A 26,346-nucleotide genomic window follows, 5' to 3' on the forward strand; every position below is an offset into this window, starting at 1 on the left:
ATATTTTAATTAATGGCACAGTAATTTCTGCAGTTCAGGGACGACTGCCAGGCACTGCCTTGTGCATTCTTAACCCTGGCAGATTTTACAAGAATTTCTGAGCTCTGAAAATCCTGTTTTTTTTTCTCCAGTCGGGTTTTCATTTTCTTTCCCCAGTGCAAAATTTAACTCAGAGTTTGGAAATGTGAGGAGCACCCTGGAATTCCAGTGGAATTCCAGTGGAATTCCGTGTGCAGACTGAAAGATTTTAAGGCATTAATCTCTCCATATCTCCATCCAGCTTGGGGGATGAGATCAAATCTTGAATAAATAAAACACTTCCAGAAGGGATTTCAGATTAGTCCCAAATCTTTAGGTTTAAACCAAGCACAGTCCCAAATCTTTAGGTTAAACCAAGGAGAGTCCCGAATTTTTATGTTTGAAGTTGAGTAGTCGCAAATCATTGGGGTTGAGCAAAGCACAGTCCCAAATCTTTGGAGTTAAACGGCACAGTCTCAAATCTTTAGGTTTAAGCAGAGCACAGTCCCAAATCTCTGGGGTTAAGCAGAGCAGAGTCCCAAATCTTCGGAGTTAAACAGGGCACAGTCTCAAATCTTTAGATTTAAGCAGAGCACAGTCCCAAATCTTTGGAGTTAAACAGCACAGTCTCAAATCTTTAGATTTAAGCAGAGCACAGTCCCAAATCTTTGGAGTTAAACGGCACAGTCTCAAATCTTTAGATTTAAGCAGAGCACAGTCCCAAATCTCTGGGGTTAAGCAGAGCAGAGTCCCAAATCTTTGGACTTAAACAGGGCACAGTCCCAAATCTCTGGGGTTAAGCAGAGCAGAATCCCAAATCTTTGGAGTTAAACAGGGCACAGTCCCAAATCTCTGGGGTTAAGCAGAGCAGAGTCCCAAATCTTTGGAGTTAAACAGGGCACAGTCCCAAATCTCTGGGGTTAAGCAGAGCACAGTCCCAAATCTTTGGAGTTAAACAGGGCACAGTCCCAAATCTTTGGAGTTAAACAGGGCACAGTCCCAAGTCTTTGGGGTTAAGCAGAGCACAGTCCCAAGTCTTTGGGGTTAAGGAGAGCTCAGTCCCAAATGTCAGTTTCAGCTGGGTGCAGTCCCTTGAGCCAGGCCTGAGCACAGCTCTGGGTTTGGGTGTTGCGTTGGGTGCTGCTGTGCTCTCTGGGGCAGGAGCTGAGCCGGACAAGCCCAAGAAAGGCAGGGCCGGGCTGGGGCAGCTCCTGTCTGGGTGGGACCTGCCCAGTGTCACCTGCTCTGTGCTGGGATACCCATGGAATCACTGACAGTGCCCCAAGGCAGCAGCACTGCCCTTCCCAGCTCCCCCGGGCTGCAGCCTTGGCAATAATTCACCTTTTTTCCCACTTTGGGCGTTGTTTTTAAAGCATTCCTTCTCGGTGCTGGCAGATTGCAGCTCCCTGTGAAGCTCCTGGCTGGGTGTGACCATGGGCAGTGTCCCTCTGGCAGCGTCACCTCTCTCACTGCTGCTGTTTGTGAATGGGCAAAATGCAAAATATTAACCCAGAGCTGCCCTTGGAAATTTAAATATTTGTTGATTTGTACATGGAGGCTGCTTGTCATCCTAGGGAGTCCTGGTCAGTGCTGGTCAGTGGGCTCAGGCAGTGCTGGTCAGTGCTGGTCACTGGGCTCAGAGTGCTGGCCAATGGCGGTTGTGCCATTTGTTACTGGGTCTGTGGCTATTGGTCATTAGAGGCTTGGGCCATTAGTGGCTGTGGCTGGTGGCCATTGGTCACTATGGCCATTGGTCACTGGGGGCTGTGGCCATTAGGGGGCTGTGGCCATTAGGGGCTGTGGCCATTAGGGGCCGTGGCCGTTGGTCACTGGGGGCCGTGGCCGTTGGTCACTGGAGGCTGTGGCCATTAGGGGCTGTGGCCACTGGGGGCCGTGGCCATTGGTCACTGGGGGCTGTGGCCATTAGGAGGCTGTGGCCATTAGGAGGCTGTGGCCATTAGGGGCTGGAGGCTGTGGTCATTAGAAGGCTGTGGCCATTAGAGGCTGTGGCTGTTGGTCGCTGGGGGCTGAGGCCATTGGTCACTGGGGGCTGTGGCCATTAGGAGGCTGTGGCCATTTGTCACTGGGGGCTGAGGCCATTAGGGGGCTGTGGCCATTAGGGGCCGTGGCCGTTGGTCACTGGGGGCTGTGGCCATTAGGGGCTGTGGCCATTGGTCACTGGGGGCTGTGGCCATTAGGGGCTGTGGCCATTGGTCACTGGGGGCTGCAGCCATTAGGGGCCGTGGCCATTGGTCACTGGAGGCTGTGGCCATTAGGGGCTGTGGCCATTGGTCACTGGGGGCTGAGGCCATTAGGGGCCGTGGCCGTTGGTCACTGGGGGCCGTGGCCGTTGGTCACTGGGGACTGCGGCCATTCCGGCCGCTGTGGCCGTGGTTTCCTGCCCCTGCAGCCCTGCAGGATTTGGTGTTGGTTTCTCGGTGCAGAGCCCCTCCACGCCAGGCTGGGGAGTCCCTGATCCCAGGAGTTCATACATTGAGGAATTTGAGGTTCATTTTTTTAAATTTCCAGTGTTCTGTGGCCATTCCTTGCAGCTCCACCCTGGCTGTTCGTCCAGCTGGGCTGTGCCAGCAGGGGACACTGGCTGTGTTTTGGGGACACTCGGGAGTTTTCCTGCCCAGTGAATCCTTTAGGATGCACCCCTAGTGCCACCTTCCCGTGTCATTGTGCCTTGTTTTCTGTGGCCAAATGAGGGACAGGGCGTTAAATGCTGTTTAATGTACTCCAAGTCCACATTTCCATTTCTAAACCTCACCGAGTTGTCTCTCATCCTGAAATAAGCCACGATTTTGGCACAATCCGAGGAGATGGATGACAGACTCGGAGTTCTCCTGGTGTGACACTGTCCCTGCCCAGGATGCCGCTGCCCCAGCGCAGCGCCAGTTCGGGTTTTGCTGCATAATCTGTCTGGCCAGCTGTGTCCTAATCCTGCAGTTCAGGAGGGGCCTGGGGGAAGGGCCTGGTGTTGAGGCACTGCCGTTCCCCTAAACATCTTTGGAAATAGGATTGAAGGACAGTTTAGTGCGTGTGTGCTCGCAGCGGGGCTCTGAGGCGGGTAAGTACGGGTGGATTTAGGATATCCATAATAAGGATTTTGTGGCCTGAGCAGGGATGTCAGCCCAGCAGAGACTCCCCCCTCACCCGTGGGGGGACTGCTGAGGTTCCTCTGTGGGTTCCTAACAAAGCAACCCTTTGGCCTGGGGGCGTTCATTCCACTGCCGTTCCCCCTTTCCCGGGGCTGGGGCCATCAGCTCCTCCAGGAAAATAGGTCACTCATATCCTGGGGAATTCCCTGCCCTGGAAGGCCTAAATAGATGGGAGAGGAGGTCAGGGAGAGCTGGCAGCTGGCACGGGTTTGGGACTTTACCCCGTGTGCCCCTGTGGATGGGTCAGGGAGAGAATCCTCCTCAGAGAGCAGATGCCTGAGCAGGAGCACTTCACCCTGGCACACCCCGAGCTTCCACGGCTGGAAAAGGCCTGGGAGTCCCTGGGTGAGGCTGTGCAGCGGCAGCTGCCAGGGCAGGAGCAGCAGGAATACCGGGAATGCCCGGCCCTGCAGCCCGGCCCTGCGCCTCTGTGTGTGCCCTGGGTGTCCCCAGGCTGTGTCACTGCCTGTGCCATGGGTGTCCCCAGGCTGTGTCACTGCCTGTGCCATGGGTGTCCTCAGGCCGTGCCACGGGTGTCCCCAGGCCGTGTCACTGCTGGTACCATGGGTGTCCCCAAGCAGTGTCACTGCACATCCCACGGGTGTCCCCAGGCTGTGTCACTGCTGGTACCATGGGTGTCCCCAAGCAGTGTCACTGCACATCCCACGGGTGTCCCCAGGCTGCGTCACTGCTGGTTCCATGGGTGTCCCCAGGCCGTGTCACTGCCCATTCCATGGGTGTCCCCAGGCTGTGTCACTGCCTGTGGCATGGGTGTCCCCAAGCCATGTCACTGCTGCTACCATGGGTGTCCCCAGGCCGTGTCACTGCCCATTCCATGGGTGTCCCCAGGCCGTGTCACTGCCCATTCCATGGGTGTCCCCAGGCTGTGTCACTGCTGCTACCATGGGTGTCCCCAGGCTGTGTCACTGCCCATTCCATGGGTGTCCCCAAGCCATGTCACTGCCTGTGCTGTGGGTGTCCCCAGGCTGTGTCACTGCCTGTGCCATGGGTGTCCCCAGGCCGCGTCACTGCCCGTGCCATGTCTCTAACTGTGTTTTCTGCCACGCTGCTTTGTTGTGTGTGAGCTCTGTTGTTTTCTGCCGCTCTGTCACTGCGTTTCTGCTGCCCCTCCCTGCAGCCGGGTTTGTCAAGTCGCCCATGTCAGAAACTAAGCTCACGGGGGACGCCTTTGAACTGTACTGTGATGTGGTTGGGAGCCCCACTCCGGAGATCCAGTGGTGGTATGCGGAAGTCAACCGGGCTGAGGCTTTCAAACAGCTGTGGGATGGCGCTCGGAAGCGCCGTGTCACCATTAACACTGCCTACGGGGCCAATGGGGTGAGTGTGCTGAGAGTAACCCGCCTTACCTTGGAAGACTCTGGGACTTACGAGTGCAGGGCCAGCAACGATCCCAGGAGGAATGACTTGAGGCAAAATCCCTCCATTACGTGGATTCGAGCCCAGGCTACTATAAGCGTCCTGCAGAGTGAGTCCGGCCCCCGGTAGTGGCTCTGTAGTGTCTAGAGGCAGTCTGGTGACCCCGCCCCCGTGTCCCCACCCTCTGCCACCCTGTGCTGTGCCGCCCCTCACCTGTAGTGCCCACCCCGTGTGCCACCCGTGTCTCTTCTCCTCAGGACCAAAGCACGTGGGAAAACCTCGGGATGTGTGTTAGAGCTTCCGCGTGGAACCAGCCCACTGGCGCATCCGTGTGTGTTCCCTCCTCCCTTTAGTTTTGTAGGAGGTTTCCAGCCTCCCTGGCTTCTCCACGAGTGCCTTTCTCTTTGATTTCCATCTCTAACCATTTCATTTTGATTTCTTCCGTTCTCTTGGAATTTCTGGGAATGCCTCCTCACCCGCTTTTGGTTACATATCTGCTTCTGGATAAATCCTTCCCTTTCAGTTCCACGTGACCTCTCGTGTTCGGATTTTTCCATGAAGTCCCGGTGTTTCTTTTCCTTCCTGGCCAGCAGCATGTTCCTAAGGAGTTCTCTGATGCAGCAGCGCTGAGGAGATGCAGCCATTCCCCGAGGTGAACCTGAGCTCAGTGACTCCCTGCAGGGAGCAGCTCCTGAGAGCAGAGGCTGTGCTTGGCCCAGAACTGCTTTTTGTTCTCGGTTCTGACGAGGCTTTCCCGCCTTCACTTTGCTTTTCAGCCCAGGTGGATCTGGGAGTTCCGATGGTCACGTTCAGTAGGGAAGGATTTGGGGCCAGATGTAAAACTTGCTGCTGAGTCACAGGTAGAGGGAATTAAATCTGCAGCATGCAGGTACAGGAGAACTTGTTCTGGGTGGTTTCTCAGTGTCCTCAGCTGAGCAGAGCAAAAGTGTGGTCTTGCTCCTGTGCTCCCTGCACAAATGACCCTTTAATGCCCTCCTGGGTACAAAATACCAGCTCTGTGTTTGTGTCTTGATTATTTATATGGGTGCCTTGAAAAGACTCCCCCCAAAGCTGTCCCCAAAGCCTGGTGCTGCCGTGGGCACTGCTGGATCAGAGACCTTTCCTCTGGAGATGGAACCGGCCTTGGTGCACGTGCAGAAACAGATGTTGTGGAGTGACCGCGGTGTCCGGGTGGCGCCGGGTCCCTGAGCCGGAGCTGCTCAGCCCAGCCCTCGCCCCTCCTGCGTCCTTTGGGCCCCCAAAGGACTGGAATGCTTGCACGGCCTCCAGCAGCAGCTCTGCCATCCTGGGAATGCTCCTGCCCTGGCACAGACCCGGAGATATGTCTGCTGGGGCGTGCTGCGTGCCCTGCCAGCCCTGCCGTGGGACAGAGCCCCGCTCGTGTGCGCAGCCAGGCGTTGGGACCAGCCGCTGGGAAGACGTGTCTCTGTGCAAAGAGGCTCTCCCTCCCTCAAGCCCTGCACTGAGCTGCTCCAGGGACTGAAGTTCCACCTCTCCTCCTCTCCATTCACGCTGTTTTTGTTACACTTCCCCGTGGTGCTGCTGCTGCTGCCCGGGAGCTGCCTGCTGAGCCCCTGCCGAGTGCCTTGTGCGGGATGGCGCTGCCCCGGGGCCCTGCTGTGCATCAAACCCTGATCGCCTGTCCCCTGTGTGCTGGGGCACCAGCGCCTGCCCGGCCCTGCTGGAGGCGGAGGGAAACGGGGACGAGCGCTCCCAGGTGTCCCTGCAAGTGGAGACTCTTCCCTGGGCCTGCCCGGATGGCCTCAGCTGTTCCACGAGCGCAGTTTGTCTTGGAAATGGGAATTGTGTGGCTCGGTGGAGTTGGAATTTCCAGCTGGTGGTGGTGGCTGCTGCCCTGCCGTGACACCAACGTCCCACAGAGCACGGGCTCCGCCCTGGCCTCTGCAGAGATCAGCCTTGGAAAATCTGGCACCCAGGAGCCACCATCTGCCTTCCACCTCAGGCCGGATTTGGAACCACAATTTCACTTACTGGTTTTGTTTTTCAGTCGCTTTGCTTGGGTTTTAACTGTAAAAGCTGAGCTTACATAAAACGGGCACTTCCAGTGATGTGTAAAAAGTGATTTTCTAGGTGAGCATCCCCCTTTGGCTGCTGCTGTCCCAGTATTCCAAATGCAGTTTGTTTCCTGGAATTAAATGAGGAGGCTGATCCATCAATTTGCTTTTTTTTAATAACCAAATCAAAGTAACATAAATGCAGGTGAAGCCGGAAATGGGACTTGCAGCTGCCTTCAGTTCTGCTAAACTAAAACTGAAAAGGTTGCGGGTCAGCCGCTGAGTTACTATTTCAAACACACTCCAGAAATATTCCCGGAGGTCTGTCAGTGTTTTTGTGGGAATGCAGATGAGCTCTCCGGGGGCGGAAAAGCACACGGGGCAGGCCAGGAATGGTGCATGATACGGAAATAACACAACAATTTTGGGCCCAAACAATCCTTGAAATGATAAAATGCCCAGTGTGGGAGAAATGAGGCAGAAACAGAGTGAAAAATGCAATAATGCAAACGGGAACTGCAGTGTTTCTGCAGTTAAAGAATGATTTAATCTTAAAGAATGATTAAAAAATGATTGGGGGAAGGAGGAGTTTTGAACAGGATATCCAGGACTGGAATGCTCCAGGTTGCCAGGGGATGGATATTTTTTCTCCCTGGGCAGTAACCTAAGGATGTGCCATGGGATACAGGGATGTTCATTCCCTGTGTGGATGGTCCTGACACAACTGGTATTTCTGTTTTCTCGTTGTGTTTCATAACCTGCATTCCAAAGGCTCCATGGAATCTGAATTTATACCACAAGGCACGGCAGGGTTTCCAGGATCGAAACTCCTCGGATGACTTGCAGAAATCAGTATTTGCTGCTTCCTCTGCCTCCTGCACCTGGAGGGGAGGGAGGAAGGAGCAGCTGGAATTCCCTGCTCCAGAGTCAGGAATTCATCCCAGCCAGGGCACACGGCAGCATTTACACACAGAGGCTCTGGGGTGGCCTGCAGCCCAAGCTGACACTAAAAACCGGGTTTTTTTTGAGGACTAACAGCAAGAACCGTGACACTTTTAAACTCCGCCACCCCGTGTGAGGTGGTTTTTCACCGGGCGCCCCAGACCCGATGCGAGGCACGGGCCCTGCAGCAGAAAGGTCTTTTTGCCACGTCTGGGGAGCAGCTTCTGTGGCCGTGCTGAAACTCAGGCAGCCGTGTGTGCTGGGGAGAGCAGCAGCTGCAGGAGCTGGGGCCAGCATGGCTCTCAGACAGCAGCACCGTGCCCTCCTTGATTTGAGCACTTCTGGAAGGCTTTGCCCCAAGAGACGTGAATTCGGTGTTGCCGCGTGAGGCCGCGGAGCTGCCCCGAAGCAGGCAGCAAAGTGCAGAGCTCCTGCACTCTGCTCGAGCACTGGGGCTGGTTTTGTTCTTTGTAAATGTTTGTGCTCAGGGTTGCTTTAGACACAAACCAGCTGCAGCTCTGATCTGACCCTGCTGTGAGTCCTTACGTTTCGCTGTCGGGCTCTGGGCGCTGCTCTCCCTCAGCCTTCCCCACCCCACACCCCAGTGCCATTTGGAATCTCCTGGGTGCTCTTCGGGGCACAGCAGCCTTTGGGCAGGGCCAAATCCAGAACGTTACCGAGAAGCCTAAATTTGAGCGCCGTTTATATAAAAAAAAGGCTTTGTTTGAAAGCTCAAGGAGAAGAACGGAGCGCCAGCCGACCGAGGAGCTCCTGGAGGAGTAACCGAGGCTTCGCGTGCGCTTTGTTCCGTGCCGCGGGAAGGACGGAGCGCGTCAGGAGCGGCTGGTGTTTCTGGCTGTCCGGGATTTCCCCACCCAGGCGCTAAACCCTTCTGTGTCCGCAGGCAGGAGCGGCAGTGCCGAGGAGCGGCGCGTCGGTTGTGTCCCCCGCTGTGTCCCGCAGTGCCGTTCCCGCTCCCCGTGTGGTGCCCTCCCCTCCCGCTCCCCTGCGCCGCGTAGAGTAGCGTCCCCTGGGCCGCGGGTTTGGCCGCTGAGGGCTGTCCCTGTGTTGCAGAGCCGCGGATCAACGCCAGCGAGGACGTGGTGCTGCACGTGGCCGGCGTGGCCGTCACGCTGCAGTGCAACCTCACCAGCAGCCCCAGCCCGCTGGCCGCCAGCTACTGGGTGAAGAACGGCGAGGAGATCCCGGGCACCAGGAAAACTTCCAACACCACCGAGTACAGGTGCGTCCCTGCCGAAACCAGCTCGCTTTCTTTGGTGAAATTTATCGGTTTGGTAAGAACGCGACTAGGAGGCAGAATAAGGCGAAACAGTCAGGTGGTTGGGAGCCCGGTGTTCAGCTGAGTAGCACACCTTGCTAACAAAAGCTTGTTGCACATTCGTAAATCCCCGTTCCTCTGGAGTTGAGGTGTTCCTCGGCACAGTTTCAACTCCCCCCAGCCGTTTTATCTTGCACATCAAGCTTCTTTGTGGCCCTGTCCACAAAGAGTCTCACGCTCCCTGAGAACAGAGGTTCAATAAATTCCTCCCCTGGAGTCTGTCGCTGTTATCTTCATCCAGATAGGATAATCCAAGAATGAGGGGGGATTTCCTGATTATCTTTACTGTTCTTCTGAGTTGACTACAAAAAGCATCTCATAATATTTCAATATTACGCCATAACCTAAGAAATACATGTATGTCCATCACTCCACCATTTCTAACCCCTGTCAATAGCAGAAATATAAGGAACTATATTGATACAGCAAAGTCTTCCAACATTATACATACAGCATTTATTTTAATATTTCTGATGCTTCTCCCTGAAAAGTCCTGAGGTGGAACCGAACCCCTTTTCCTTAAATGGAATCATCTTGCTGGGGTGTGGAGGGTGCCCTGTGACAGTGATGGCCTGGAGTCGTCCAGGGGACAAGGACACACCTGGTGTTCCCACAGCGGGGCTCAGGAAAGCTCTGTAAACTCCCAGGATGAACTCCAGAGCTCTGCTCAGGGCAGAAGCACGGACACGCAGCGTAGATTTCTGCTCCCTGGAATATGTGAGTTTTATCCTGGCCATCTCCTTAAGGATGGATCTGTTGCTGCACAACCTCCTGGAGCCCAAAATCCCAGCTAGAATGGGCAATGGGCAATGGCCTGGGCAGGGCGGGGATGGTGTGCTGAGGTGCTGCTGGGGGTTTGGTCACACCAGTGCTGTGGATGATCCCAGGGCTTGGCTGGGGTTGGTGGGATCCCCTGCAGCTCCCTCAGGATGCCCTCAGTCTGTTCCCTCTGGGATTTTCTAGTGCTGTTTTTTCTTGCCATCCATTTTCCCCCTTGATGGACTGCAAATCCAGCTTCCAGTTCCACGTTAAGCCAAGCTGAAGAGCACTTTAAGGATGTTTTACCCCCTGCTGGGAGCTTGCTCACAACTATTTTCTGTCTCTAGAGTGACCTTTTACCCCTACTTCACTTGCACAGGATTAGGGAATGTTCAGGTTTTCATGGCCTTAGCAAAGAAGCCTCTATGGAATTTCCAACTGTGGAAGCTAGGTTTGATCCTGACAATGCTGTGTCCAAGTTTTTCCTTTCGTTTCCCCTTTATCTCACTTGTAATTACCTGGTTCATTGTGCAGTCAGAAGCCGAGTTCCCTCCGGTCCCTGCCTGGGTGCAGTGTTGAGCACTGAGCCTCAGGGCTCGGTTTCCTCGCTGAGCAGCCCACTGGATGGGGCTGGTGGGTGTCAGGGTCGCTGCGCGCTGCCCTTTGTTACCAGGGAGGGCTGAGGCTGACTCCTGGCACCCCTTCCTAACTGGGCTGGTTTTCCTTCCAAATCCCTCTCTAAAGGAAGAGTTAGGCTTGGCCTCAGAGGAAGGAGCGAAGTGGGAGAGCACCACAGTCCCCTTGTCCCCAGGGAGCTCTCAGCAGTCCCAGGGACAGCTGGAGGAGTCCCAGATTTCCACGTGCAGAGTAGATCCTGAATTCCTGACCGCTCCTTTGCTGATGCTGGAGTTCATGCTCTCTCTGCTGTTTGGTTTTGCATTGGATCTGCTCCTTAGCCGTGCTTTGGTTACATTTTAAATCCAGGAATTCCCAGTTTTCTCAGTGAGGACCCAGGCAAGCAGCATCAGCATAGCTGTGGTTAACAGAGGGTACTCACCTCCCGCTTTTATTTATATTTTATTTTGGTTCACCTTTTCTATGCTGTTTATTTCCCTTGACTCCCAGGTTCTTGTTTTTTTTCAGTCACTTTGTTTTGCTCCAAGATGTTTTTGGCACTTGGAGTTCAGAGCTGGGTGCTTTTATCATCCAGAAAGCTCCAGAACTTAGAGATTAAACGGCTTCCCTTAAAAACGCTGCCTCTTCCAGACCTGGCAGTGGGCTGAGCCCCTGCTGAGCCTTCATCCAGCTCCTGTAAAACCTTGAGCTGTGTCAGTTTGCAGCTCCTGAATGATGGATGGTAACTGGACCCCAGTGTCACCCCGGGCACAGCAGCCTGGGGACAGTCAAACAATTCCACCTTGTCCCTCCTTCCCTCACTTCTGAGCAGTGCCCGGGGCGGGTTAAACCCAGCAGTGGTCAGAGTGTGGATATTGACCCGTTCTGCCATTGGGGAGCTGCTTCTCTGACATTAATTCACTTCATAACTCCAGACTTGGGTGAGTAAATGCTGTCGGCACTCAGATTGAAGTGAGCAGCTTTTTCCATGTGTGTGAGCCGTTTCCACGTGTAACTGAATGATTTTATTGCAGGGTTTGTGTTGTGCCATGGGGGCTGTTTGCTCGATTGAAAAATAATTCATAAAAAAGGAAGCCAAGGAACCTTCTGGGGAGGAGACCTCGGTGTGGGGTGTGCCTGCCCTGGTTGCAGCAGCGGGGCAGCGTGCAATTAGCGGGTGCTAATTGGGGTGCTGCGGGGAATGTGAGCCAGCTGTGCCCTGTGCTGTGTGCTGCAGGATCCTGAAGGCCCGAGCGGAGGAGTCGGGGGAGTACCTGTGCGTGTTCGTGTTCTCCGGCTCGCCCGTCGCCAACGCCACCATCGAAGTCAGAGGTACTGCTGGCACCCGCCTTGTCCCCTTGTCCCCTTGCCCGGGCCTGCAGATGGCATTGCTCCCTGGGCAGCCCCCCTGAACAGGAGAGGCCTCCCCATCACACAGCCAGCCCTGCCTTCAGCAGCAGCAGTAATCACTGATTATCGGAGAGAACGGCTGATTCCACGGGAGAGCCTGGCACACGGTGCCTTGGGAAGCTGAGCTGGGACAGGGAATGGACAGAGCTGGAGAATAAAGCAGATATTGATTGAAAGGCCTTTAGGGTACACCGTGGGCAGGACAGGAGCCTGGCCAGGGCTGCACCCAAGGGGGACACAAAATGGTCACAGAATGGACCCAAAAATGGTCACAAAATGGATCCCCAGTCCTCACACTTCTATAAGTTTTGTTTCATTTTCATATTGGGGTTTAATTGTCCCATTCCAGCTCCAGGCTGTGAGGTCCCATCCTTGTTCCTCCCTCCAGCCACCCTTGTTTGTGCTTTTAGGCTGGAAGTTGTCCTTGGTGTGCAGCAGGAACAGGATTTGTTTTGTGTCGCTGCTGTGTGCAGAGAGCTGAGTGACCCCGAGTGTGAGCTCAGAGCTGCACCTGGGCAGCGCAGAACATGGAATACATGGGAGCACAAACTTGAGGCATCACACCTTGAGGGAAAGAGCGCACAGGGGTGGGAGCACAGCCAGGGCCTTTGTGGACACTGAGACACCTCTGTGTCTTGGGAACCACCTGGCATCTCTAGGAGCCTGAAATTAGGCATGGAAGCTGCAGAATGGGCGAGGTTTGCCACGAGTGTTGCTGCCTGGTGGCAGGTTGGGGAATTCGCAGTGATGGGCACCAGGGGCTGCAGGGAAGGTTGAGTTGGGGAATTTGTGGTGCATGGGCAGGCCCTGGGATCCAGGATCAGTCTGTGGGAAATGGAATTCCACCACCCTGTGCCTCTGAGGAGCTTGGTGGGGTGTTCAGGGTACACAGGTGGAGGGGTTGAATTTTCCTGTTTTTCCTTTTCTTGGGGATTTTTTTCCTTCCATTCCGCCCTTTTGCTCTAATTGATAAATCTCCTGATGTTATCTTAATTAAAATGTGAAGTTCCTGCTGCCTCCTCTGGGCTGCTTTAGGTGACAAACCACTCCCAGAGAGGGGAAATGTAACTTTGGGGACTGTTTGCCTCGGGGCTTGGCTGCTGCTCTGCCAGGCAGGGCCTCCAGGAGAGCTTGGCAGGGAGGTGGGAGTTCATTCCAGGGAAAGAAAAGCCAATGTCTGTGACTGAAATGCAAGGAGAGCTAATCCTACTTGCTTCCCACAGGTAATTTACACCTAAATACTCCTCAGATGCTGTTCCTGGGGAACTGAGGATGATAAATCGGGGTTGCACTTAAAGCAGATGTCAGGGACAGTGACACCATCTGGGCTTGCACATCTGTAATTTAATATTTATTTACCTGCATGGGTCGTGTTGGTGCTCAAGCAATCAGACACAGAATTAATTGCTGATTGTAACTGCAGTGCAGCTCTCACTGCTGATGCACAGGGAAAGGAGGGTGCTGAATGCCAGAGTGCTCGTGCTCCAGAAATAGGGATTTTCTGACAGCTCGTGAACAGCTTCCCCGGAGCCCGTGGCAGAGGCAGCCCAGGGCACGCAGGGCCACCTCCCTTGGCGTGCTGCTGCCTCCTGAGTCCCTGCAGTGTCCCTGGAACGGGCCCTGGGCCAGCCTGGGCCAGTGGGAGGTGTCTCTGCCCATGGCAGGGGTGGCACTGGATGGGCTTTAAGGACCCCTCCAACCCAAACCATTCTGGGATCGACTTGGCAGAAAAATCCAGAGGGCAGAGGTGTAAGAGCAGCTGGGAACCCCGAGGTTTAATGGCAGTGTCTGAGGCCTTTCCTGGGAACCATCCCAAGGAAATGGAATTCCCTCAGCTGTTGCTGAACTTCTGGGGGAGGCTTTATTCCTGCTCAGATCCTCGAGCTCTGGGGGTGCTGACACCAGAGGCTGAGCAAACGCTGAGTTTAGGGGAACGGGGCCTTGGAGCAGGGATCTCGTGTCCCTTTTCCTTGGCACTGCAGCGGGCTGGGGGCCTGGGGCTGATTTTGGTGGGGCAGTGGTGCTGGAGCTGCCAGGCCTGACCCCCTCCACCCCCAGAAGGGAATTTTTGATTGCTGCAGTGCTGGTGTGGGAGCTCTGGAGGCCTGACAATGAAAAGAAACCCAAAGAAAGAACTGCAGCTCTGGAGAACTCTGCAGTGGGACCTTGGGAGAAGGGGAGAGGAAACAAGTGCTGGAAAGATGTTTTTAATTGCCCTTCCAGGGGGGCCTTTCTGCCTCATCAAGGGATTCTTCCAGCTCCCTTTGCACCTTCCTGTTCCATCCTCCCCAATTATTCCTGGGGAAGAGCCTGCTCCTTGATTCCTGGCTGTCTCAGGAAACCCCTGCTGCAGCCTCACCCCTTCCACCAGAAATGAATTAACATGGACACTCCTTGAGCCCAGCTGTGTCTTGGAGTGATCCACGAAAATCGTCTCACATTCCCCCCTCTCCCCATGCCCTCGGGATCTTCAGGCTCCAGAGGGAGGCAGGGACTGGAATCATAACCAGAAAAAGAAACCTTCCAGAGCCCCTGTTCAGGTCACCCCTCAGACATCCCAGTTTTCAGGGCAGGAATATTTTTAGGTGCTTTGCCCTTGCTTTAATTTTGTCTCTTAATGGGAAACTTGAAGTTAACTGGGCCATGGTCTGGAGGTGTTACACATTTAAATTTCCCTCTCCTTTTCAGCAGTGGCAGTGAAGAGCTTGGGAGGGCTGAATGCCTCCTGTGTATGAGGAGAGGAATTTTCCTGGCTGTGTCACCCCAAACCCTTCAGAAAGCTGCTGCACACCGAGTTCTGTGCCTGTGGGGAGCTGGGAGCACTGGAGCCCCTTTCTCCTGTGCTTTGGTTTAAAACAACCAAAACAATGCTGCTTAGAATTCCTCTCCTGTCAAGCGTGCCTGAATACTGTGTTTATTTTGCCTTTTTTTTTTGGCAGCAGTTAATTTAACTTTTCCTGCTCCCTTTTGCTCTTCATGAGATGTTTCCAGCCCCACCTTCAGGATTTTTCCTGCTTCCCCTGTAGGAATTCAAACCTCCCATTGCCAGGGGCATTCTCCTGGTGCCAGTGATGGAGCAGGTCTGAGCACAGAGGGGACTCTGCTGCCTGAGAGCTGAAATCCAAATCTTTCCCAACAAAACCTGCCTCACCCTGGGCTTGGGCTGGCACTGGAGCAATCCTGGCATGGAAAGAGTCCCAGGAAAAACTTGCTAAAGCTGGGACTGCAGGGATATGGGGCCAGCAGGACATAGTTTGGGAGAGAAAAGGCTGGATTCGTGTCCGGGTGGCAGCAGCGAGCCTCGGAACGCCAGCAGTGCGCAGAGCTCCCAGGGTGCTCCAGGAATAGCCCTGTCCCAGCAGGGCCAGGGAGGAGCAGGGATATTCTGGGCACTGCTGCTCTGCTGGGATCACCCCTGGCATCACTGCTGGGATCTGGCCTCTCCTTCCAGCAATGTCACTGTGTCACCCTGGAGCGGGAGTGGAGGTGTCCCAGAAAGCCCTAAGCCCTTTTCCTTTCCTTTCCTTTCCTTTCCTTTCCTTTCCTTTCCTTTCCTTTCCTTTCCTTTCCTTTCCTTTCCTTTCCTTTCCTTTCCTTTCCTTTCCTTTCCTTTCCTTTCCTTTCCTTTCCTTTCCTTTCCTTTCCTTTCCTTTCCCCTTTCCTTTCCCCTTTCCCCCTTTCCTTTTCCCCTTTTCCCTTCCCTTTCCCCTTTCCCTTTCCCTTTCCCTTTCCCTTTCCCCTTTCCCCTTTCCCCTTTCCCCTTTCCCCTTTCCCCTTTCCCTTCCTTTCCTTTCCTTCCCTTCCCTTCCCTTCCCTTCCCCTTTTCCTTCCCCTTTTCCTTCCCCTTTTCCTTCCCCTTTCCCCTTTCCCCTTTCCCCTGACACAGTCTGGGCTAGCTGGGAATGCTGTCCCACAGCACACGCAGCCCCAGAGCTGCTTGACCCCCTGAGGCTCAGGAACTCCCTTTGCTCCAGGTGTTCCTGCCCCTTGCAGGCACAGGGAGTGTGGGATCACCTGGCAGGTGGGGAATGTGCTCCCCTCAGCTTCTGGCAGCTCCCTTTTGTACAAGACCAGGGATTGTTTGGATCTGATGCCTTCATTCCGGTCAGGTTTTTTGTCTCTCGGAGTATTTTCATGTCTGACGTGGAGAGATGCATTTTGGGTGTCAGTTTCCTTACACAAAGCCCTTGGGTTTGTTCCCGGCCTGTTCTTACCTATCATGGCTGTGCTTGGCATCCTCTTGGAATTAATGAGCTGGCATCTGGCTGAGCTTCATCCTTTGGTCAGGGCTCCTGCAAAGCCCCGGGCTGTGTTGGAAAAGCTCTTGGAATTTCCACAGGCACTTTGGAGAATGCCTCGGGCCTCTCCTGGTGTCCCTCTGCAGGTGAACACACACCAGCAGGAGCTGAAGCCCAGCTCTTCCTGCAGCCGTGGATTTTCTGAGGTTCAGAATCTCACTTTGATAATGTTGCTACTGTCCAAAGAGAATCCCAGGACACTTCCTGTATCAAGGCACATCAGCTTGCCAGCCATTTTCCCAAAGATGTGCTGTAATTTTGGGAAGAGCAGGCTCAGCTGCTGTCTGGTGGCACTGAGCACAGCTGTGAAATTCCCTTCATTATCTCAGCTTGCAGCTGGAATTGCTCGCTCCGTGTATCTGTGTGCAGGGTGTTCTCCTGTAGGAAATTCCCGTTTCCTGGAGCAGCAGGGCTGGCCTTTGATGGATTAACAGCTCAGAGCTGCCATCACACAGCGAGCCACGTGTGCTGTAATTAGGAGCTGCAGCTTTGAAGGTGGGCCCTGCAGCCCGGGGCCATCTGCTGGGCCAGGGGTCAGCCCAGGCACTGCCCTGAGCCAGCCTCAGCTCGGCCAGGCTTTAGGGCAGCTCCAGGGACACACACACACACACGGGAGCACAGAGATCGGTGTCCAGATGAGTGAAAGAAGCCTCTTGGTCCTCACCAGCCGCTCTGTTGTCTCGTAGCCACCCCTGACATCACTGGGCACAAGAGGAGTGAGAACAAAAACGAGGGGCAGGAGGCCCTGATGTACTGCAAGTCCGTGGGCTTCCCCCACCCCGAGTGGGTCTGGCGCAAGAAGGTCAACGGGGTGTTTGAGGTAAGGAGGGGAGGGGTCAGGGGGTCCCCACCTGCCCAGAGCCCCAGAGGGGGAGGAAAGCAGTGCCCTGGGGTTAGGGATGGGCTGGTGAAGGAGCTTTGTAACTTGTCAAAGTGCAGTCCCTCCAGAGTGTCAGGGAAGGTGGATGTTTTCAGCAGCAGTGAGGATGGATGGGTGAATATCAAATTGACGTCTATATTATTGGAATGTGAAAAAGGTTGCTCACTGCATTGCTGGGCAAAGTTAAGAACTTACCCTGAAAGCCGTTTTCTGGAATTTGCTACAAACTGCCAGATCTGAGTTATGAAACATGATTTAAAACCACATTGGGTTATAAATTCCTCCAAGTTTTACTGGTTGAGCTCACAAGGCTTAATATGAGGAGGTGGCAGTGATCCCCGTTAGAACTTGGGTGATCTGTTTGTTCCGTGGAGCCAGTGACGTGGTGAGCAGGAAAATGTGACCAGCAGTGGGAATAGCGGAGAGGAGCTGGGAATTCCCAGCCCATTTCCTGTTGCATGACCTGCCAGGGAGGCAGAACTGGATGGATGGACCCAAAATGCGAAGCAAAGAACGGGATGGGAGGAGTGCTCCCTGCTGAGGGTTTTAAGGAGTGGCTGAGTGCTGGCAGTGACCAGGCCCCTGAGTGCAGGGTTCCCTTCTTGGTGGTGTTTGGAGAGACAAACACCAGCCCTGGGCTCCCCCCTCAAGTCTGTTCCCGCGCCACAAAGGCCAAGAACTTAAAGCTGTTGCCGTTTCCCACCCCGTCCCTTTGCCAGGACATCAACAACTCCTCGGGCAGGTTCTTCATTTCCAACAAAGAGAACTACACCGAGCTGAGCATCACAAACCTGCAGATCAACGAGGACCCCGGCGAGTACCAGTGCAACGCCACCAACCAGGTGGGCTCCGTGTCGGTCACCACCATCCTGCGCGTGCGCAGCCACCTGGCCCCGCTGTGGCCCTTCCTGGGCATCCTGGCAGAGATCGTCATCCTGGTGGTCATCATCGTCATCTACGAGAAGCGGAAGCGGCCGGACGAAGTTCCCGACGGTAAGTGCGCCCAGCGCCGCCTGTGACGGAGCGCACGACGGGCGCCGCCCTGCCGGAGGAACCGCAGGGGCCTCGTGCAGGAAGGACCAGCAGCCCAGTCCCGCTCCACGCTCCTCCTTGCTCCTCTCTTCCCTCTCCGGACGTGAAGCCCAGAGGGTGCAGGGCGCAGGGCTGGTCTCAGACCGTGGGTGGGAGGGAGTTACGGGTATCTTTAAAGCTTTGCTGCATGAGGGACGGAGCGCTCCCGTCTCCTCCCCGAGAAACGCTGTCCGTGCGCCCCAGGGAGCGTGGGGCAGCACGGGGGCACGGCTGGCAGCGCCCTCAGCCCTGGTGGAATTCCCTCCTCCCCACGGCCTCAGGGCTGGACACTGGGCAGGGGCTGTGAGGGAACACTGCACTCCAACTAAGGAATCATTGCACTTCAACTGGGGCTGCAAAGGTGCTTCAAAACTAAAATGTGTTCAGAGACGGGGGGAGGGCTCTTACTCTGCTGTGTAGCTGAATCTGTAGTTAAGGAATGCTCTGGAACCTGTATCTAATTGTAGCCACTGATTAGATTTTATAAAAATAGGGCTTATTATCAGGTTTGATGGTAGCAATAATTAAGTAATTAATCTGTGTTTGATACATACAACTAGTAGTAACCTGTATCTATGAGCTTCTCCTGCACACCTTTGCCTGTGCACAGCTGGGGAGAGGGGCGGCGTGAGGCTGGCTATTTGCTGAGATCCGTGCTGAGAAGCAGCCTTTAACGTGCTGCTAGCAGCTTACTCCAGCGTGTAGCAAGGAAACCTCTGCAAGGACTCCTTGGGAGGAGCAGCGGGAATGTCATGGTGCTGTAGGAACACGATGGATCCAAGCACGGGCAGCGTGCTGGAGCGATCCTCAGCACCGTGCTGGGCTGGCCAAGCCTTTCCCAGTGAGAGCTGCTTCCCAGGGCAGCCGGGGGTGGCTGTGGGGCTGCAGGGGGGCCTGGGCCCTCACAGGGATGACAGAGGTGTGAGACAGCCATGTGTGCGTGGGGTGGGCACAGCCACCTTCACGGGCCTCACACATGAGGAGAGGAGCTCATGGAACACAACAAATGGAATAACGGGAGAAGGGCCGAGGCTCGGAGCAGGACTGGCTGAAGTAGTGCATCCCTAGAGGAAACCAGCTTTGGTTGTAAGCCTTGAGTATCACTTACTAACTGCTTACAGAGCATGTGTGGGGGCTACTCTCGGGGTGGAGCCCCCCAGTTGAGCCGTAGTGCATGTTTTGTGCATCACTAACAGCTTCCAGTGGCTCCAGGGCTTGTCCTGCCCACAGCGTGGCCTCAGGGACCTCCACCAGCCCGGAAAACTTGGAACAGGCAATTTTCATTTTCCCTTGCATGTACCCACCTCCACATCCCACAGTTCCCCGCGTTCAGAATTTTCATTGGATGAAGTTTCACAAGGACCAAAACAAGGTCCTGGGAATTTGATACACAAATATTCCTTGCGAGCAGCCCCAAATGGACCGAATCCAACAGGAACTGGCTTTGGCGTGACCAGATCGCAGCACGGCCCCCGTGGTGCTGCAAGGAGCTCACACAGGAGGTGAAGAGTTCACTGCCTCACTCCAGGGCTGGAGTTTTCCTGGCTGGTACCCGAGGGATCCAGGCTCATCATCCCCCTGGAGCTGTCCAGGATGATGAGCCAAGGAGCTGAGGTTGCTCAGTGCTCACTGGGGCCGCTGTTTTGAAGGCAGAGCCCTGGAGAGTGACGTGACGCACCTCCACGGGGGTCAGCTGTTCTGCCTGTCCCCTTTCCTGGAGGAGGAATCCTTGCCGGGTATGACAGTCCGTAGCTTTGGATGAGGTTTGCCTGGCTGACGGACACGATCGGCATCACGCCGCCTGGAGTCCCACGTTCCTTGGATAGCTGTGCATTTTCCGTACTGGCATCGACGCTTTCTGTGCTGCCGTGGTGGGGAATGCCCCGGGAGCAGGGCACGTGCGAATGCACACGTGGGAAATCATCAGGAGCCTCCTGATTCCCACGTGTGGATGTTTGACTTGGGTTATCCCGAATTGGATTCTTTTCAAGACATGCTTATGAAATGCCAAAGTTAATTCTGGAATGCAGCAGCGTGCTCAGCGTTTGGAATTTCAGCTCCCCCTTCCAAAATCACACCTCCGGCCTCCAGTGCTGCAGTGAGCCGGGAAGGAACGGCAGGGAGCTGTGGCTGAGCCGGCAGGCTGAGGCCAAACACCACAGCATTCATTATCCACAGCATCTGGCACCAGCCGGGAGCGCTCCGCTGGCTTTCCCACTGCTGGTGTCAGTGGGACGTGCTCAGCTTTAGGGGCTGTGCTCGTGGCAGGGCTCCACATGGGATGGTGCTACAACAACCACTGAGCTGTTGCTGCCCTTCCTGCTGGGATGGGAATGTTCTCCTTGGACCTCTCCAAATTTAGACACTGAGACTGCTTCGTCATCGCCACCATCACCCCGTCTTCCCAGGGCGGAATAAATCTGGAATGCCCCTCCAGTGCCCAAGTTTCTGTCATGTGCGTGTCAGCTCGGATCCCAGAGCAGGTGTGAGGGTGGATGGCCCCTGTGGATCTGTGTGCCCAGGGATCGTTGCCCCTTGGCTGGGCACGTCCTCCTGCTGGGGTGTGGCTCTGGCTGCAGATCCCCGGAGAGATGCCGAGGGTTGGGCTGCAGGTTGGACCTGTGGTGTCCCCCCTCTGTAGGTGCCACACATCCAGCTCAGGGTGTCAGCCACCATCCCTCAGGAATCCTCTGATGTCCTGCTGGGAGGAGTGCTCAGATAACTGCAAACGTGGCTTATTCAGGCCGCTTCTGAGGATTGGGGTTTTTTTAAATTTGGAGAAAACCAGTATTGATAAACGTGGCCACTTCATGTGTTCAGGAAAATCCAAGGCTTTTGGAGCAGAAGGAGCTGTTAATGAGCCAGTGGAGCACACCTTGGCTCCTGGCTGGGGCAATGCAGGATGAGCTGCTGGTTTTGGATCCTGTTGGGCGCTGCCCATGATGAGCTCTAACCTCCTGCTGTGCCCAGGTGATACTTTAGGGCTGGCTCAGTTAAACCCACAGAAATGACAGTCTTTGGGGTGTGCTGGGCCAGCTCCTCAGGTGAGACCAGTCTGGTGCTGAGCACAAGCGCCCAGTTAGTCCTGGGTGACGTGATCGGTGGGACAGAAGCATTCTCTGGGTGAGAGGACACTCAGGCATCTGGAACTTTTTCCCCAGCACTTGGGAACTCTGCCTGGCCAGCCCAAAGAAACAGTTGAATGAATTCCTTTCCCTCTGATCTCCATGTTCTGCAGGCTTCAAATGCCCCGGCTCAGCGTGCCCATGGCTCCATCCCTGGGAGGCTGGGGAGGGTGATGGCATCCCGGGTACACTTGGAGCAGTCCTGTGTTCCCACAACACTTCCCAGTGTAAAGACGTTCCCTCTGCTGGAGGCGCTGCCATGCTGGAAGGGCAGGGACACTCCTTTAACTTTGGCATTTCCTGACTGCAGGGCTGGGTTTTGCATGGACCTCGCTTTGTGTGTCCGGTGAGCTGCTTGGTGTGCCTCAGGCCAGGGCTGCTCAGGAGCTCTTTGCTGATGTTTCCTCCTTCCCAGAACTCTTGATTTGGGAGTCGATTCTTTTCTCTGCTGCTGGAGAGCAGGAAAAGGAATGTTGCACCCGTGAAATCCCTGTTTCCACCAGAACAGTGGCATCAGGGGGTGCCCGTTGCAGGTTTTGCTGTAGAGCCTGTGGATGAGGGGTTCTCCCAGCACCTCCAAATCCTGTGCTGGAAGGAGGAAGGGAGGGCAGCTGGCGCTTGAATTCCCGCATCCTTTCAGAACGTGAGTTCTGCCTTGCCTTACACCTGGTAAGGCAGCACCCAGCTCGCTCCCCGTTCCCAGGGAGTGCCAGGGGCTGGCAGATCCAGAGGGGGCTGGCCACTTGTGGCTTGAGGGGTGAGAGCTGCATGAGCGTGGCATGCCCTGGCACGTGGCTGCATGCCCAGCGGGAGGCCGTGCCGGCAGGGAATGCCGGGGTGCTCCCCTGGAGGAGGGAGAAGGGAATGGCTTTGTTCCTCTGCGGTACAGCTTGAGCTGCTTGGTTTCCGTAGACGGAGCGATCAGCCAGCACCACCTGAGTGTAGGTTCCTAAAGGGAGTGCGCTTTCTGCTGGTGTTGGATCAAATAGTCTAAAATCAGCCCAGCCCCCAGGTTAAAGGTGTCTTCTGGGGTAAGTAGAAAGTAAAAACCCCTTGGCTCCATTCCCCGTAGGAATGGGAGCGGTTTTTACTTGTGAATCCGTAGTCACGATCTGGAGCCGGAAGCCGTGAGGTGACTGGGTTATAACATGTCCCTTTTCATTCCTCCCCTCTCATTCCCCAGCCTAATCCAAAGACTTCCCATAAATGCGTTTCTTCTCCTGGCTCTGCAGAAGCTCCATCCAAATCCCCACGTTCTTTCTAACCCTCTTTTGCTTTTTTCTTGACTTTCCCTGTTCCTGCTATTACTGTAAGTAATCAAAAGAAACCAACTGTCTTTACTGCAACCGTTTACCTTTTGTAACCAGTGATTTTGGTGGGGTTTTTTTCCCTTTTATGCACATCTTTCTCTCCCACACTTTAAACTCGTCAGGGTGAGCAGATTGTGAGGCAGGTACATAGTGAGGCCGTAGCCATCAGCTGTTCCTAGCAGCATTGCTGTATTCCATTGGGAAGGGACCATCACACAGGACCCTGAGCTGTCACAGGCTCTGGCTGCTCCTTCAGAGCATTAAGCTGCCCCTGGATCCCTGGAAGTGTCCCAGGCCAGGTTGGATGTTGGGGCTTGGAGCAACCTGGCATAGTGGAAGGTGTCCCTGCCCCTGGCAGGAGGTGGCACTGGATGGGCTTTAAGGTCCTGTCCAACCCAAAGCAGTTTGGGATTGATTCTTTGCAGGTTTTAAAGCATGAGCTGAGCTGTTGAATCCCTTCAGAAGCAAAAATTGGAATCTTAGTGCTGGAAGAACCCGCTAGTGTTTCATTTTTAACTTCCACCAGTCACAAGATGCTACTGAGGATTAATTTGATACTAAAAATAAACCCTGTAGCTTTCCAAAGGCAGTGAAAGAAACTGAGTGACATGTAAAATGCCTTGTAAATTAAGGCTGAAAGTAGGGGGGGGGGAGCACACAAAACACATTCCCATACAAGTGGAGGAGCTAAGGGAGATCTACTTGTCATCATCTTCCAATTTTAATTCCCAGATATTTTTGCCTGCAAGGATTGATTACATGTGTTAAAGACAAGCAGCAGTTCTCCCATTTTGGCTCAGAAATGTGCAGTTTTGGGACACCACGAAGCAGGTCATTCCATGCCCTCAGGAAAGGCCTGGCTGTGGGGGTTATGGCTGTGTTCTGTAACCAGGGGGGTTTTGGAGCCTGCAGAGGCCAGAGCCAGCAGAGATCCTGCAGGAGGAGGGGCTCGGCGTGATCAGTGCCCGCTCCTGGCAGTGTTTGGGTGCAGCCCGTGTCGTAGGTGTTACTGACTGTCCTAGAGCAGGGCTGTGGCATTAAAACTTTGGGTTATATTGATCTTGTCGGTTACTATGACTTCTTTTTTTTTTTTTCCCCCTTCAATTGCATCATACCCTTAAAAAATGGTGGTAAGTGAGAGCTCTGCATGCTTTGGAGTTTGTTTAACCTCCGCTTCAGTCTATACAACGCACAAGTCATAACGTTAACACTCTTGAAAACTTCCTCATTCACGTTCACGACTAATTTGGATTTCAGTTTGCTGTTTTGAACCTTTTCTTTAGTCTGATTTTGTACTGGTTTTTCTGTTGTTCTGTTGCCCCTGGTTTCGCTGAGGGTTCGGTCTGTGTCTGTACTGTACTGGGGATGCTTTTCCAGCACTTAACGGCTGACCGGGAATTTCCCTCGGTCTTTTTATCTCTGGTTTAGGTTAGAGATGGGACAGGGAGGAGTGCTGGGGATCCACCATCTGGTTAAAGTATTCCAGTAGGCTTTTTTGTGGGATCTTCGTGAGGAATCACCGACGGCAGCCTTTATAAATGTGAAGCTTCTTGGGTTTTTTTTTGGTTTTTTTTTTTTTTTTTTTTTTACAACACAAACTCGCTGATTTGAAATGGGCATTTAAATCTTTGAGCAGAGAAGGGAAAATGGTTATTTTGTAGTGAGTGTCCACGGTGCAGTTTGATATTGCTGAAGTCCAGCCAAACAAACTCCCAAAGCTGTCGATGGTGCTTGTTGGAGCCGAGTTGGGTCTCAGAGGCAGCGCTGGCATTGGGGGCCAGGGCTCGCTGTCCCTCCCAGGCTCGTCCCGCCTGGAGCGCGGAGCTCGGCTGCTCTCAGATCCTTGATTCCCAAAGATGTTTGTGGAAGGAAGCCGTAGATTCCTCTGCTGTGCTTTGTGTTTGAGTACCTGATGTGTCTCTGTATATCTCACTGTATATACAACAGCACATTGATGTCTGGCTGTCCTTCCTAGTCCCGGTTCTCTGTACCGTGTCCGATAGTTACTGTTGCTGGTACTGGAATTCTGTGGACACCGGTGTGTCGCTAGTCTGTTACTTTGGCTGTAAAGCTCTTGGTTTGTGGTTAGTTCTTTATTTTTGAAGTATTTTTTGTTCTGGTCACTGTCTGTGCTAGCGGTGGCTTTGCCTCTCCGTTGCCTCGAAGGCCCGGGTGGAGTAATGTCCCCTCTCCCCGACATTACTCCTGGCGTGTGCTCATGCGGATGCCTACACTGTAAGACTGTAATTTCCATAACTGCTTCATGTGCACTAAGCACCCTTGTGGAATCCTGCTGAGAGTTTCTCAAAGACTTCCCTGAAAAATCCCTCCAGCACGAGGTGGGAACGGCAGCTGCCAAGTGCCAAAGCCAGCGGGGCCTGAATTGGTCCCACCAAAATCCATCTGTGGGAGCATTAGGTTCCTGGATTGACTCTTGTTGTGTAAATGCATTTCTGTCTTCTGTACTACAGCGTGGGAGAAAACAGTGTTTGAGCATTCCAAAAAAAAGCCCAATTAATGAGAGTTAATGTGAAACATTCCTCATTGGCAGATTCTTCCCCCCTGCCAGTTCTTAAATGAGTTTTGCCAGGGGCCATGGGCAGGACGATGCTGTCAGTCCTCTGCAGCTGACGCGTGTCTGGAGGTGTCCCAGCACCCTGACTCCTCCCGGTGACATCGGATGCTGCTGCCCAAGGACCATGGTTGGGACTGGAATCGAGTGTTCCCCTTCAGCCTCCTCCTAACCCGGTCCCTTCTAATTAAACATTGAGAAAAATGGGGAATGTAGAGGTTGTTTCATCCATGGGGGAAAATGAGTATGGGGGTATGTACCCTCTGGGGTATATACCAGAGCTACCCATCAGCAGTGGAAAATGGCTTAAAAATTAAAATGCGTACTCAAAAAAAGTCAATGCAAGCAAACATCCAGCAGGATTTTACAACTGAACCGTTGGTATGTCTCCTCATCTATCTTTTATGAGATTGAACCACTGGAACTTGGGGACAAGATGAGTCTTGACCATGTTGCACCAATCTGTCCGCTACAGTTGCAGTCCTTCATGACCAGCATTCCAAGTGTTAACTAAACCCATTGAAGCAACATACCTGCCATTAAATCCAAATCCAGAGCAGTAACTCCATGATCCTTGCACTCCTGACTGGAATGGCCTTTGATGCTGTAGATAGATCAGACTGCTGCTCGCACTGTGGCCCCCTGCAAACACTGACTCTCTTTTTCTTTCCTTCCCCTGTCTCTCCCTGGGTGCATCGGGATGTTTGCTGCAGATGATGAACCAGCTGGGCCAATGTAAGTGTGTTTTGAGGGAAAAAATACTCTTTGGGTTAATCTGGGGGGTTGTGGGAGGTGATAAATCATAGGATTGATACTGCATGTGACATTACAGATGGTGTTGGGCCGTCTGGTGCGTTTCTTAGCACTGGAGGAAAGAAAAGCAACATCCTGCTAGAAAACAAATATTGTCCTAAATTACGAACTCTAAAACTGTGTTGTCTTCAGCCAGTTAAAGGGAGGAAGACTGAAACACCATGTACTGAAATACAAATAAACGCCCATTTTTCCTGTACCTGTGGCTAATTTTTGGTGCATTTCTCTCCCGTCCCTTTCCGCAGGAAAACCAATTCTACAAACAATCACAAAGACAAAAACTTACGTCAGAGAAACACAAATTAAAAATGCTCATCATGTAAGTATTGCCTGCACCCGGCCGGGAGCGGGCAGGCCCAGCCCTCCTGCCCGGAGCGCTGGGGGCGCGGCAGCAAACGCGTTCCCTGGATTAAAACATTCCTGCTGCGCCTCGGGGAGCGCGGGGGGGGACCAGACCTTGATTTCCTCGAACAGGCGGGTGGTTTAAGGACCTGCTTGCTAAAATCTAGACAAAGCTGCCGAGCCCTCCTGATTCTCCGCTCAAAGGTGGAGCTGGGGCTGTCGGGAGCCGTGCCCCGGTGGGAGCGCGGGGATTGCAGGCCGCGGCAGCTCGCGCT

The 26,346-nt window shown here is 54.0% G+C and overlaps 1 protein-coding gene across 1 annotated transcript in view; it reads left to right on the forward strand.

The window, feature by feature from the left end:
* The window catches only part of NPTN (neuroplastin), a 43,303-nt gene that overhangs the window by 15,846 nt on the left and 1,111 nt on the right, over positions 1–26,346 (forward strand). Inside the window, exons 3-9 of the mRNA XM_040077835.2 lie at positions 4,321–4,668; positions 8,612–8,780; positions 11,488–11,582; positions 16,645–16,778; positions 17,558–17,831; positions 25,630–25,651; positions 25,975–26,048. Of these exons, the coding sequence (XP_039933769.1) occupies positions 4,321–4,668; positions 8,612–8,780; positions 11,488–11,582; positions 16,645–16,778; positions 17,558–17,831; positions 25,630–25,651; positions 25,975–26,035 (1,103 nt within the window). The 3' untranslated portion in view covers positions 26,036–26,048. The remainder of the gene's footprint in view (positions 1–4,320; positions 4,669–8,611; positions 8,781–11,487; positions 11,583–16,644; positions 16,779–17,557; positions 17,832–25,629; positions 25,652–25,974; positions 26,049–26,346) is intronic.

The sequence above is a fragment of the Hirundo rustica genome, chromosome 13 (genome assembly GCF_015227805.2).
Source record: "Hirundo rustica isolate bHirRus1 chromosome 13, bHirRus1.pri.v3, whole genome shotgun sequence".
Lineage (NCBI taxonomy): Eukaryota > Metazoa > Chordata > Aves > Passeriformes > Hirundinidae > Hirundo > Hirundo rustica.